Source organism: Lepus europaeus, chromosome 4 (assembly GCF_033115175.1).
Source record: "Lepus europaeus isolate LE1 chromosome 4, mLepTim1.pri, whole genome shotgun sequence".
In the NCBI taxonomy this organism is placed as follows: domain Eukaryota; kingdom Metazoa; phylum Chordata; class Mammalia; order Lagomorpha; family Leporidae; genus Lepus; species Lepus europaeus.
In genome coordinates, this window is record NC_084830.1 from 77,415,318 (window position 1) to 77,430,712 (window position 15,395).

Consider the following 15,395-nt stretch of genomic DNA (forward strand, 5'->3'; position numbering starts at 1 on the left):
TCTTATTGCAATAATTCTCTTAATCTCTAAATAATACACAGAAAACAAAAGTATCACCAAGTTTCATGAAAATTCCTCCCTGCATTCTATCTTTTCCCATTACAGTAATTTAGAACTCTTGGCTACTAACAATTCTTCATATAAGTGCAAGAAGTAATTATGTTTAGGTCCTAGTTCTGGAGAATACTATGACAAGTGGGTCTAGTGTGTAAAATCTCCAGTGTTTTAAAGTTACAGAGAAAGAAAACTAACACTAACTGTGATCTTTGCTCTCAGGGGACTGGAGCTTTCCTCTCCATCACATCTAAACCCAAACCCAATCAGGCAAATATCATTAATTTACAGCTAAGGACACAGGCCAGTATCATAGCTAGTGTGGGAGAGCCAATATTGGAGTTGAGAGTTATGAAATTTTTTTCAGGTTATCAATGTCTGGCCCTGCCCAACAGGCAACAACAGCCAGGATTCCAAAATCAATAAGTATATAGAAGGTTAATTTTTAAGTTGATAATTTTTTGTATGGCCTGTGAATAATGTTATAAAATATCCAAATGGCACTTGTCAGAAAATAGGATCCCCAACGTTTTGTTGTAGGCAGGCATACAGGATAAAATTGATCAGGTTTGTGAACTGGAAGACCATGCCTTTACCACACCCCTTGTGTGATCTTATGCCCCTACCTTACCATACCTGTGCACTCACCTGCCAATCAGGCTAATTAACCACTACCCTTTGGTAGTGGTTAATTAAAGGCCTGGAACATGGTGGGCCCAGCACTTTTTGGCCCTTTTTCCCTTTTGCCCCGGACCTGCTTGCTGCCCCTGGGCCTCCGGGAGTGTGGCCTTTGGGCCCACCCCCCAATACTTCCTGGCCTACATGCTCCTCCACATGGTTGGGTCCTGGTGCTCGGTATGAATTCAGATTCTTCTCTCTTTTAGATAAGGCCGTCACTCTCCTATGCATTTCTCTCACTAAATAAAAGCTTAAAACTTATCATTCATTTATGCCAGGATTCAGAATTCTTTGAATACTAGGCAAGAACCCACAATGCTTATTAATATTCTGAACTTATTAATAAGCACACAGTAATATAACTGGCACCTCACACTCTGATAATATTTGGTACCCCAGATGGGACTTCTAAGGGATCTGTCTCTGATAGCACCCTGGGTTAGAGAAAGTCAGCAGTTAGCAGCAGAGTGTTCTCAGGACAGAGGACAGACACGGACACCACTGCCATGGGTATCAGGGATGGCAGCATCTGGAGCTGACAACAGATGCAAGTGGAACAGAAAAGAGAACCTGCAGATAAATACTCATCCCCACCCCTACCAACTTCCCCTTTCCATGAAAGAACTCTGCTGTGTTTACCAAAATCTAGCTTATAAAAGTATCCTTATCTAGGGATGGAAATGAGGCTGATGGTTTGTTTTCATATTATGTTTGAGTACAGAGGTTTCATGCAACCTATTCACAAGAATTAAATATTGGATATCAGAATCTTTAGTGTTAGTAAACGAAAAATGATATTATACTACTGTTTATTTAAAAACCAGTAGTCATATACTTACCTAACATTCTCCTGATCCAAAAGTATTAAATGCTTACAAGTTGTTTTAAATATTATTCAGGGGCCGGCACTGTGACGTAGCAGGTAAAACCACTGCCCACAGTGCTGGCATCCCATATGGGCTCCAGTTCGAAACCTGGCTGCTCCACTTCCAATCTAATACTCTGCTATAGGCTGGGAAAGCAGTAGAAGATGGCCCAAGCCCTTGGGCCCTTGCACCCAAGTGGGAGACCTGGAAGAAGCTTCGTGCCTCTTGGCTTCCGATGGGCACAGCCTGGGCAGCTGCAGCCAACTGGGGAATGACCAGCAGATGGAAGACCTCTCTCTCTCTCTCAGCCTCTCTTTCAAATAAATAAATCTTTAAAAATCAAAAGTAGATGTTATCATTTAGGTAAACCAACTATCAAATTCTATGAGCATTTAAGTTTTTAATATCCAGAATTGGAGCAAAATAATGAGACACGCTGAATTAAGATAGCAACTGCAAAGCACATTTGAACATCTTACAGATTATTCTCTTTAAAATATCTCTGATCAAAATAAACTCTAAGTAAAAATTAATGAATACTAAGCAGAATTTATAAAGACTTTTTCCTACACCTCCATGTAACTCCCACAGGTGGATTTTATCCTTTTTGTTTTTCCATCTAGTGAAATTTTAAGATAACAATGCGACATCAAGTATAGATGTTCCAAAAAAGAAAAAAACTAACAGCCAAAGTATAAAGTTTTTAAAAACTATTTTCTGCACACCAACTTCCGCTGGTTAGATTTCTACCCTTAAAGAAGACCTTTTTCTTTGTCTCTCTCTCTCTCTCTCTGTCTACTCTGCCTGTCAAAAAAAAAAAAAAAAAGATTTCTACCCTTTTTATTTGTGGCTCCAAAGTATCCTAAAGCAGAAGAACACAAGCTCCTATTTAGAGTAACCCTGCTCTGGAATTACCTGCTCTATTTTTTCAATGTTAGTATCAAGGGAAGCTACTTTTGGAGCACAATTTACATAAGTACAAAGGGCTTTTTTAGTTCCACTAATTCAAAAAAAGCTCCAGGTTAAATGTAATACACCTCAGGATCCTTCCCTCTTATTTCAGACTCAATGAAACACAAAATCTGAAATAGTTTTACATTAGCACAGTGTCTGATGCTTCCATCAGTTGTGTTTCAAAAATCTCTACTGACCCTCCCTCATGTTTTTGGATTAGAGAATAACCTATGAAGATGTAACAATACATTTTATTGTCTTAGAATCCAGGCAGGAGAACAAGCTGGCAGTTTATAGTTCCCTGCTACATAAAGGCGGATAGAAAACTAACAATCTCTCAAAGCAAGCGAGGAGTTGATAAAGACTACAAGACTGGGGGAATTACTCATATTGAAGGAAGCCTGAGGAAGACAGTGGAAGAACAGGCACGGATGCTGTCCCCAGACCTAGAAGACTGGTGGGAACCACCCCATCAGCTGTTGTAGGTTTTGTTCAACACAACTCTGCTGCTGTTTCATATTTCAAAAGTTGGCTATTCTTTACAATGATATTTAAGTTACTGTCTGTAACTCTACCTCTCAAATAAAGAAATAAAAAAAAAATTAAAAAAAATTTATGTGAAACCCTACAGAAGAATTAGATACAATAAAAAATTCACTCATAGAAAGAACAAATTGGAATTTACTATTCTTTAAACAAGGTTCTTTCACTCCAGAAGCATTCAAATATTTGCTGAAAATGTTTGTCTACTAGAAGCATCAGATTAGTCTTTATCGTGCACAGTACAAATGTTATACTGTGTATATATTCTAAGACTATATATTCTCAGAATGAAAGAGAACAAATTATCTTAGACAATTTCAATAGTTATGATTCTTTCAAAGAATGTTAATACTTACAAAAATGATGTTCTTTCTAATGCAATTTTGTTAATGAAAAGGAATGAAAATGTGTATAGAAAGAACACAATGAGAGTTTACTGTGTGCATGCTAGTGTACTAAGTTTTTTCATGCTCTTTTAAAAACCTCAGACTACCTCAAGATACCATCTCATTCCAGTTAGACTGGCTGTTATAAAGAAAACAAAGGACAGTTAAGTGTTGGTGAGGATACAGAGAAAAAGTGATCCTCATACACTGTTGGTGGGAGTGTAAATTAGTACAACCATTGTGGAGAACAGTATGGAGATTCCTCAAAAAACTAAAAATAGAACCAGCATTTCCACTACTGGGTACATATCCAAGGAATATGTTGAAGAGACATCTGCATTGCCATGTTTATTGCAGCACTATTCACGATAGCCCAGAGTGTAAAGAACCTAAGTGTCCAAACACTGATGATAGTTAATGTGCTGCATATGGAATACTACTCAGCCATAAAAGGATGGCATCTTGTCATCTGAAACAACATGGATGGAACTGGAGGTCATTATGTTAAGTGAAGTAAGTCAAGCACAGAAAGACAAGTAACACATGATCTCTCTCTCCATGTGGCGTCTACAAAAAAGGTGATCTCACAGAAGTTAAAAGTATAATGGTGGCAGGGCTGGCACTGTAGCACAGCAGGCTGAGCAGCTGCTTGTAATGTTGGTATTCCATATCAGAGTGCTGGCTCAATTCCTGGCTGTTCCCTGCAAATGTGCCTGGGAAAGCTGTGGATGATGTCCCCTGGGATTCCAATTGGCGTCCATAGGGGATTCTGGCACTGCAGGCAGTGGCTTCACCCGCTATGCCATAGCACTGGCCCTTCTAGGAGCCTTTTCAAAGGCCCATTAGCCAGTTGTTTTCCACATCACTGACAAAATCCACTATCCATATTTAAATATTTACAATTAAAATCCTCAGATAGTTAATTCATTAGGTTGTATTTCACATCGCTGTGAGTGTGATCTTGTGTTACATACACAGATAACTTTTCCTTTTCTTCCCACTACCTACAACGACAAACCTTAGACACTGTATATAAGACAAACGCATGAAAAACCTGAAAGACGCCAAGGAGGACACCCTCAGAGAAGGCACTTCAAAACCCAAAAAAAATTCAGCAGAGTTACCTGCCTTTTCTTGTTGGCTCACATATTCCAGACTCAATGCTGGATTAGCTGACAACCCAGAAATGCCCAAGTGCTTGGGCCCCTGCACCTGAGTGTGAGACCCAGAAGAACCTCCAGAATCCTGGCTTCGGATTGGCACAGATCCAGCTGCTGTAGCCATTTGGGGAGTGAACCAGTGGATGGAAGACCTTCTCTCTCTCTGCGCCTCTCTATAAGTCTGCTTTTCAAATAAACAAACAAATCTTGAAAAAAATAATACAAATGCTCATCTTCTCTACATGCTCCTTCAAGCCTTCCTTATGTTTCCATAAACTGCTCTTAGATCCATTGTGAACATCTCACCAAAAAATCAAACAGAATATATCCCAGCATGGATTACTGCTCCCTAATTCCACCTACCAATAAACCTGTTTTCTGATAATCTTACTAATTATCCCACCATCGTAGACTCTCCTCATCCTTCATATCTGGTGATTTCCATGTCCTTTTAATTTCTCTGATTCTCTCTTGGCTTTGACCTTCTTCTGCCAATTTCCTAATTTAGTCACAATCTGATCATCTATCTATTAGGTGGTCTAACTCCCGGTCTTTTATTCTTCATGTTTACAGGTTAATTTGAATAAAACACAAACCTGATTGCATGACTACAGTGATTAAATTTCTTCCACGATCCCATACTGCTTGCAGGAAAAAGTCTAACATTTTTAGTATAACATGTATAACCTTGAATCTCTACCCACTTTTCATGCTTATCTTATACAGCTTACCCTTCTCTAGGCTCACCGGAACATTTGGTATTTCCCAAACATGCCACATTTTCTGCTGACTGCACCTTTAAAGAAGTTCTTCCCTCTTCCTGGAACACAGTTTTCCCAGTTGCTTGGCTCCTACTGACCCCTTACCAAACAGCTCTGTCATACCCTCCTTTGAGAATATGGTGGACTTTTGTAATCACTACATTTTATAGTATTATATTGATTTCTTTTCTCTTCCAGCACTAAGTATTCCTTGAATGCGAGAACTGTATCTTATTTTATCTCTACATAGTTGATGCCTGATAAAAGTGAGGAGTATATAAGTATGTGGAATAACTTTCTATTAGATTGAGTGCATAGTCAACCTTTTTTTCAGGCTTTTTCAAATAAAAGCAAGCAACTTTATAATCCACACATTGTTCCCTTCAATCACAATTCATCTTGACTCATAATTATGAAACAATTTCCAATTACACAAATTCCCTACTATAATCCAGACTGATCTCTCTACCCTCATGTGTAATTACCGTTCTTATCTAAACATACTTGTAATAGTTCTTTTTGGTCACTCATAGTAGAATGTAAACCTCTAAAAGGCAAAAACTCCTGTGGTTCATAGGGTTTATCACATAATTACATGTCTCTAGGAACTTTATAAATAGTCCAGTCTTAAAAATGAACAGAAGAGATGGCTGCTGAAGGAAAAGAACTGGGTTAGTCACTAGAAATCAAATTAGGTTATTTAAAGAAAATACTACAAACATATCATCCTTTAAAATATAGTGCATTTCAGTTCTGACAGCCTTCCAAACCAACCTTAGTCTTGTTGAACATTCTCCTTCTTCTTTGACTACCCATCCAACATCAGCCAAAGATGGCACTGTATCCTCTCCTGGGTTGGGGCTCCATTCTGCTGCATTGCTGGTGAGCTGTAAGTTATAAATAGGAAAAGTTCTTTATCTCACACAAAAATAATGGTGTAAATCTTTTTACTCACCTAAATGAAAATCATCAGCTTTGGTGTTACAAACACATGGTGGTTTCTAACACTTCCATTAACCTCTGTGAATGAAATCCTTAGTCATTATCACACTGTTGCCTAATAATGTATGACTATCTCTCAAAGATAATTTACCTGTATTCAATTTTTTACTTTGCTAGTTACCTGAAAAAAGAAAATTCTATCTTAGAAAAATTTTTCAATCTAAGCATTAGAAACTACTTTGTTCTGGAGAGTAATTTAGATTTTTTAAAGAAAGAAGGGCTGGTGCTATGGCACAGCCAATTAAAGCCAGCCTGTAGCTCCAGCATCCTATTTGGGCACCAGTTCAAGTCCTGTGCTGCTCCACTTCTGATCCAGCTCCCTGCTACTGCGCCTGGGTAAGCAGCAGAGGATAGCCCCAAGTCCTTGGGCCCCTGCACCCACGTGGGAGACCCAGATGAAGCTTTTGACTCCTGCCTTCAGCCTGGCACAGTCTGACTGTTGTGGCTATTTGGGGACTAAATAAGCAGATGGAAGATTCTCTGTCCTTCTCTAACACTGCCTTTCAAATAAATAAATGTCTCTAAAAAACAAAAGCAAGGAAAAAAAGGAGGGGGCAAGAAAGTATAAGAAGGAACAAATGACCAATTTGTTAAAACCAGGAATATTTTTAAACGACTATGATATAGCTATGTTGTGATAACATCATATACATAAAAGTATATCTGTTATTATACTGTTGAAAATGTTTTTGAAAATTTCTTAAATTTTAGCTTAATATTGACGAATAAAAAATACAAATAGTAAAAGAATTCTATCAAATGGATAAATACATGGATGAAGAGAAAGAATATTTTGAAATAAATACAAAAAAATTATGCATAACCTGAGGAAAAAAATGGAAAAATAATTTGAAAGAGTTAACTGGTTTTATTGCATGTATAACCTCAGAATCAGAATGCCAGTGAAAAAGTTTTTCTTTTTCTCTTCTTACTATTTGTTGAACTCTTTTACTTAGAGTAGGGATAACTATAGGATCATTAAGTATACTGAAAATAGATCTTGGTAACAATTAAGATTGGGAATGTAAGAGGGAGGGAATGGAAAGGTTGGAGCATGGGGAGGTGGGGGGAGGGGGCAGCAGCATTATGTTCCTAAATCTGTATATATGAAATATTTGAAACTCGTATAACAAAGTTCAAAAAAGAAATATGAAATAAGTAAAACAGCTTTAAAATACAGTTATCAAATTAATACTTTCTAAAAGTTATAATGAGCCTTAAGTGAAAAAGAAAATCAATTCACAATTTTACACTGGGGGAAAAAAGAAAAGTAAAAGGCCAAAAAAATTTACTTAGTATGTTTATAAGGAAGGTGCGACTACAGTTTCTGCACTGTTCAAGTCTTCTTAATACTTTCTGTCAGGTCAGGCTTTTTGAAGTTAATACCCATCAAACAAATAAAAACAACATATGCTAAGTTTAAATTATCTTTAATATTAGGAATAAAAATTGAACCAAACATATCTACTGTTAGCAGGTACACTCATTTTGTTATCATAATTACTTAACATTAACAATAAAGTAGAACTAATAATGACATTTTAATAATAAAATGCCTCAAATTATGGCCTCTAGGGAAGACAGATGGACACGCAAGCGGAAAAAGAAGTGAGATATAAGTATTTAACTACCAGGCAAAAACTGAGACATAATAATGGAATTAAGATGAAAAACTCAAAATACTATGTTTTGCACATAATGAAGTAATTTGTAGTCAAAGAGGGAAAAAACAGGATTTTCAGTAAGTATACTCTCAAGATACATGAGCAAAAAAGGATCAAAAACAAGTTTTTTAAATATACATTTTATTTATTTGATTTGAGAGATAAAGACAGAAAGGTCTTTCATCTGCTGATTCACACCCCAAATGTGCAAATGCAATGCCAGGGCTGGGCTGATCTGAAGCTAGGAGCTTCTTCTGGGCCTCCCATGGGGACTTCAGGGGCCCAAGCACTTGAGCCATCTTGTACTGCTTTTCCAGGCTGTAGCAGCCTGGGAACTGGTGCCCATAGGGGATTCTGGAGCCGCAGGTGGAGGCTTAGCCTACTACACCATAGCACTGGTCCCAAAAAGCAAGGTTTTTATACTTTCCCCTATGTATTTCAGAAAATTATCCAAACAACTGACTTTCCAGATATTCAGCAAATAGGCATCTTATATAATTTAAATAATGTAATGGGCATTACATCTGATCTCAAGAATCTGTAAGTGGGCTGGTGCAATGGCACCTGTAGCGCCAGCATCCCCTGTGGGTGCCAGTTCGTGTCCTGGCTACTCCACTTTCTATCCAGCTCTCTGCAATGACCTGGGAAAGCAGTGGAAGATGGCCCAAGTGTTTGGGCCCTTGCACGCGCATGAGAGACCTGGAAGAAGCCACTGTGGCCATTTAGGGAGTGAACCAGCAGATAGAAGACCTCCCTCTCTCTCTGTTTCAACCTCTCTCTGTAACTCTTTCAAATAAATCTTTCAAAAAAATCAGACAAAATCTGATTTTTACATTGACTCCTTATTTTCCCATAAAAATTATAAAAACTACTCTTCCAAAATATTTATAAAGAGAAGTGAAGTACTATTTTTCTAAGAATACATTTTCAAAGATATAGAACCCATTTTCAAGGATAACTAAGGATCAGTATATCTCAATTTCACATTTGTAAATAGTTCATACATTAAAATGAAACGCTGTTTCTTGTACAAACTTTAATATAGCAAAAGCAAAACATAACTATGGAGTCAGCATTATGGTGTAGTAGATAAAGCCATTGCCTGTAATGCTGACATGCCATAACGGCACCATTTCGTGTCCCTGCTGCCTCTACTTTTGATCCAGCTCCCTGCTAATGGTCTGGGCAAAGCAGTAGAAGATGGTCCAAGTGCTTGGGCCCCTGCTACCCACATGGGAGACCTGGAAGAAGTTCCTGGTCTCTTGGCTTTGCCCTGGCCACTGTGGCCATTTGGGGAGTGAACCAGCAGACAGAAGATCTGCCTTTCTAACTCTTTCAAATAAATAAATAAATGTTTAAAAAACAAAAACATACCTACCCCATGAATTTGGCTTTTAATCTTAGTTAAGCGTTAGTTATGCTTAGAAATAATCCATGTTCGTAACATGTGCCACCCCCCCCAGATAAAAATGTTAATGATGCTGTCAAGATCTGTCTGTATCATTTCTACTTGACATCCTGCATCCAAACAGAGTAGTTTTGACATTTAAGTCCAGCTCATTTACAAGAAAAAACTAAAAAATAATTTTTTTACACCCCATTTAGTATTGCTGAGGAGAACATTCACTGAGTGACATAAGCATGAAATGGGAAGGACAATTTCCAGCACAATCCACTTAGCAAAATACAAGCCAAGGCAAAGTCAGCACTGGCACAGAGGACTAAGGACAAGTTGTTCTCAACAGTACGATTTAGACAGCACTACTGACATGCATGGATGACTGATGGCAGCTCTGGGAAAGAAAAGGACAACTTACTGAAGGTTCCCAGCAAGGTCCTGTCCTATCATAGCTATTGCTAGTAGGAAAGAAACAGTGAAGAGAGAAATTTTTAAATCACATTTCATTCAACACAAAAATTCAGTAGTAGCTTTGTATTTTCACATCTTTCAATATTAACTTTAACATTAGAAAAAATTTAAATTACCCTAAATTCTATTATATTTTAGAAATCTTACTAATCTTACTAATAATTAATATTTAAAATATTCTGGTAATATAAAACCATACCAAGGAAACTGACTCATTTAATAAAATACACAGAAGTAAAATACAAATGTGTAACAGTTGAAGTATTTATAATAAAGTCCCAATGTAACTTTTCATAAAATAAACACACAGTTACTAGTTAGTTGGATTCTCTGCCAAGAAGATAAAACAGTAAATAAACTTGGTCTATTTTATAATTTTATACTCAAATATGAAACATTTTTAAAAGCAACACAGTAAAACAGTAATATCTAGCTTTTTACCTACCTAGCAATTAACTATTCCTCTTTGTCTACCAACTTCTACTACTGTAAGAAAAACTAAAGTAGAATTTCTATATTTTAGTACGATGACATACAGTGACACCAACTGGCCAGGCGGTATGCCTGTGTAAAGAACACCATTCCCAAATGCAGCCACTAATGTTTCTGAATGATGTGGTCACTTTGTTAAGAATTTATCTTTAAGTTGCTAAACAGCTTGTACATATTTATTGTGTACAACTTGTTGTTCTGAATTATGTATACACTGTGGAATGGCTCAATCCAGCTCACTTGCATGTGTATTACCTCACACGCTTATTTTATTTTTCCTGGTGAGAACACTTAAAATCTATTTTTTTAATAATTTTCAAAATACAAATACATTGTTATTAACTGTAGTGATCATGTTGGAACAACAGATCTCCTGAACGGTCCCTTTTAACAATTCAGCATTTATTAAAAGTTTCTATCCACGACACAACTAGAATGGAGCAGGGGCAGGGAAGGGGATAGAAAGGGAAAGGTAAGGAACCAGAGACAACAGGGAAGAAAATGTGTGTGCTCGTCTCTGCAAATAACCTTAGAGGGTCAGTAACAGTATCCCCAGGGAGAAATAAGTCAAGGAATTAGAAGGCGGGTGCTGTGGCATAGTGGGTAAAGCTGCTGCCTACTACCCCAGCATCCCACATGGGCTCCGGTTCAAGTCCCAGCTGTTTCACTTCCTATCTAGCTCCCTGCTAATGCACCTGGGAAAGCAGCGGAAGATGGCAGAAGTGCTTGGGCCCCTGCATCCATGTGGGAGACCTGGATGGAGTTCCTGGTTCCTGGCATTGATCGGTTCCACTCTGGTCATTGTGGGCCATTTGCGGAGTGAACCAGCAGATGGACTATCTCACTCTCTCTTTCTCTCTGCCTCTATCTGTAACTCTGCCTTCAAATAAATAAATAAATCTTAAAAAAAAAAAAAGGAATTCAGTTACTGAGGATGAATAAAATGGCCACAAACATCTGTCACATAAGTTAGTATTCAAACTATTATTTCACAAAGCTAAAGTTATAAAATTTAGTAATCATAGCTGGATTCAATTATCATTACAGGCCATTTTACAGCTAGAAACACCAAACAATAGATTTCACATACAGATGACATACCGAGCTAGTATATCCCAGATTTTCAAATGGTGACTGAAAACAAGGTCAGTTGAACAGTTATTTTTAACACTACTCCTGACATTTAGCTTCAATTGGTTTGGACATCAATGATCATTATACCACACTAGTTTCTCATTTCACTAGTTCCTGACAGAGTGGCCTTTTCTCTATTCCTCAAAGGACAGGTCAATCTTGCCTTAGGACCTTTGCCTTAGGACCTCTGCACCTGCTGTTCTCTCTGCAACACTTCCCCAACCTCCAGGCCTCTCCTCAATTCCTGGCAGAGCCAGCTCTTTGTATAAAATTTAGATTTAGTAGGTGTTGAATGGGACCTGTTTTTTTAAAAAAAAAAAAACAAAAAACAAAACAAAAAAACAAAAACCAAAAACTTTGCAAAGGAGAGAGCACACAGAGCCACACTGGAGGATAAGACCCTAGCATAGTATTTTTTTAAAGCTCCTGATGATCTAAATATATATCTCGTTTTGAGAATTTGTAAATCAGACTCTCTGCACTCTATTTCTTCCAGTATCCTCCACAAGGCTTTTGCAAGTCTCTTCATCACTGAAATTTTCTTTTGGTGTCAAGAATCTGGAATAAGAACTAGTAGACAAAGAATGGCCTGTGCAAGTTAGCCTTTATCTGGGGTCCCACCTCCCAGCGAATTACAGAGGTCACACAAAATGCTTAAGGCCAAAAGTGTGTAGTTGTGACCCAAGGCTGAAATGTACATGTGAAAGGTATAAAAGGGGAAGCAAAAAAGAAAGGTTATAAAAGGGCTAGAGAAAGTTATTTTTCTTCAACAAAAGTAAACATAAAGGGTCTATGGGGCAGGAGCTGGCCAGCGGGTTAATGCCCTGGCCTGAAGCACCAGCATCCCATATGGTCGCCAGTTTTGAGACCCCACTGATCCATTTTCCATCCAGCTCTCTGCCATGGCCTGGGAAAGCAGAAGATGGCCCAAGTCCTTGGGCCCCTACACCTGCATGGGAGACCCGGAGGAATCTCCTGGCTCCTGGCTTCAGATCAGCACAGCTCCAGCCGTTGCGGCCAACTGGGGATTGAACCATCAGACGGAAGGCCTTTCTCTCTCTCTCTCTCTCTCTCTGCCTCTCCTCTCTGTGTAACTCTGACTTTCAAATAAATAAAATTAAAAAAATAAAAAATAAAGGGTCTCAACACCCTGTTTTGAGTGTAAAGCAGCCAACTCATTGCTAGTGTTCACTAAATGAAGTACTTGGGAAACCAATAAAATCTGTAAGGTTACAGGCAGGTCTTCAGTTTTCAAATTACATAGCAAAGAAACATTGAGTAATTTTCGTAGGCTTTAACATTTATTATCTCATTTTATTCTCAGTACAGTGGTCACTGTGCTCATTAACTAGATGAAGGTATAACTAAATGTGTTGGTCTGTGTTCTGCTTTGTGATCCTATAAATATACAGCGATCCAATCTGTAAAATTGGGGAGTTAAGTTAGAAAAACAAACAGGATAATTTGGTCTGCAACTGTTAAGGCAGAAATAACAGTATCAACAAAATCACCACTGTTAGCTAAACATTTATAGAGCACTCACTATGTGAGCCATTATACTTGAAACTTTAAACATTTATATCATTAAATGCTCAACAAACACAAAGTAATGTGCCCATCTTGCCTAGCATTTATACAGGATTTTTACTTAATCAAAGATATATAGGTCAGCTGGTACAGAGAAAAAGAGCTATAACCTAGAAGGAACACACTGAGGTTTAAGATTGCAGAGGGGAAGCTGTTTTGAGAGTGACAGAGCTGAGCTGTTGGGTACCAGGAAAGAAATGGAAGTGAACATCAATAGTAGAGGAAATAAAGAAAAAGGAGGATCAGAACAACCCTCCAAAAGACACAGATATCACCTTGGACAATAAAGAAGTGGCTACCTAAGTCCTACTTCTAAATTGATTCCATAAATGTCCTATTCTCAATTTCATTTGGAGGCAAGATATTTTTAAAAATTAAATTTCTTACTTTAATTGACACATATTAACTGTACATATTTATGGGGTACAATGTAACATTTCAAGAGATATAAGTATTGTGTCATTGTGACCTGCGTATGCCTTATTAAAATGATTACAACTCTCTTTGGGTCCCATAGTGGTTCCCCAGTCCCAGAATTTCTTAACACTATTTACCCATTTTGGACTCCAAGACAGTCCAGATACACTATCCCATCTCAATCAGCCCCCAAAGCAGCTAGAAAAGTAGCAAAAATGCATTTTCAATTTCACTGAACTGCATCCTTGGGGCAGGTACTGTTCTACAGCAGGTTAAGTTGCCACTTGCAACACTTGCATCCCATATGGGAAGGTTGGTTTCAGTCCTAGCTCTTCTACCTCCCATCCAGCTTTCTGCTAATGTGTCCAGGGAAGACAGTGGATGACGGCACAAATACTCAGGTCCCTGCCACCCACATGGAAGACTCATATGGAGTTCCCGGCTCCTGGATTTAGCCTGGTCCACCCCTGGCTATTGTGGGCATTTGGGACATTAACCAGCACAAGGAAGATCTCTCTCTTTCCCTATCAGTTTCTTTCAAATAAATAAATGAATGAATAAATTAAAAAAAAAAAAAAACCAGCATCCTCTGTATTTCTGAAGACTACTTTTTTCTATATTTCTGAAAAGAAAAAATAGAGAGGAGTAACAGATAAGACATCTAGCTAAAGTAGCAAACAAAATACTTTAACAATGATGTTGAATTTCAATACTCAATGTGCTGAGGAATAAAAATCTCACTATAAACAAATGGCTTCTGTCTTCTACTATTCTCCAGTAGGTCACCAATATTTTTCTTACCTGACTAGTTTCCTTAAGTTAATCCATCTGTTTTCAAAGGCAATTCTTGTACTAAACCCAGTACTCTTTTTCTGATCATACCTTTTTCAGTGACTGATAACAACAATGAACAAGAGAATTGAACCAAGTAAATGTATTTAGCTCTAATATTTCACCCCTGTGACTATCAAGGCAGATTTGGGTTGCTTTCAGAAAAATGCTAGGTATTTTCATGTCCTTTTAGATGTCTCTAACTACATGAACACAAATGCAAAAGCAAGTTCTACAACTAGTAGGACTGACAAAGAAAATTTTAATGGAACTAAGCTATCAGAAAGAGTTGATAACAGTTATTTGAAGGAAATGACAAAACAAACAGTAATTTATATCTAAATGGACAGAATTTTCAGAAATTTTGAGAGTCATATAAATTTTACTTAAGAGTCATATAAATCTTTCTCCAAAGATTTACTTATTTGTTTGAAAGTCAGAGTTTGAGAGAGAGAGGAGAGAGACAGAGAGATCTTACATCTACTAGTTCACTTCTCAAATGGCCAAAACAGCCAAGGCAGGGCCACACCGAAGCCAGGAACTTCTTCAAGGTCTCCAACATGGATGCAGGGGCCCCAGGACTTGGGCCATCCTCTGCTGCTTTGCCAGGCACATTAGTAGGGAGCTGGATTGGAGGCAGAGCAGGTTGGACCTGAACCAACACCACAGATGGCAGCTTAACCCACTGCACCAAAGCACCAACCCCAGATTTGCTTATTTTGATTTTTTTAAAGCTATAGTTTGATAAAAATTACTTCTTAGAAATTTCAAATCTGTCAATTTCTACAATGATACATAAAGGTTTAGCTAACAATTGGCAAGTGGGATTATGAACAGCAATAAACACCCTAGTTAGTCAATCTGAATAAACAATTTCTACTACTTACTTAGAAATGGATTGCTACCCTCACAAACCAAGAGGATAATTTATGACATGATATCAAATAAGCACGCAGGGGTGGGCATATTTGAGCTTCTAAATGCTAAGTTAAATAC

General features: G+C 37.8%; 1 protein-coding gene across 7 annotated transcripts in view; it reads right to left on the bottom strand.

The window, feature by feature from the left end:
* The window catches only part of MTFR1 (mitochondrial fission regulator 1), a 52,661-nt gene that overhangs the window by 7,037 nt on the left and 30,229 nt on the right, over window positions 1-15,395 (bottom strand). For 6 of the 7 annotated variants that reach the window (XM_062188423.1, XM_062188426.1, XM_062188425.1 and 3 more), the window contains 2 exons: window positions 14,878-15,051; window positions 6,177-6,289 (listed from right to left, as the gene is read on the bottom strand). In XM_062188423.1, coding sequence (XP_062044407.1) covers window positions 6,177-6,289; window positions 14,878-15,051 — 287 coding nt within the window. The remainder of the gene's footprint in view (window positions 1-6,176; window positions 6,290-14,877; window positions 15,052-15,395) is intronic. The other variant, XM_062188429.1, reaches the window with a different exon arrangement.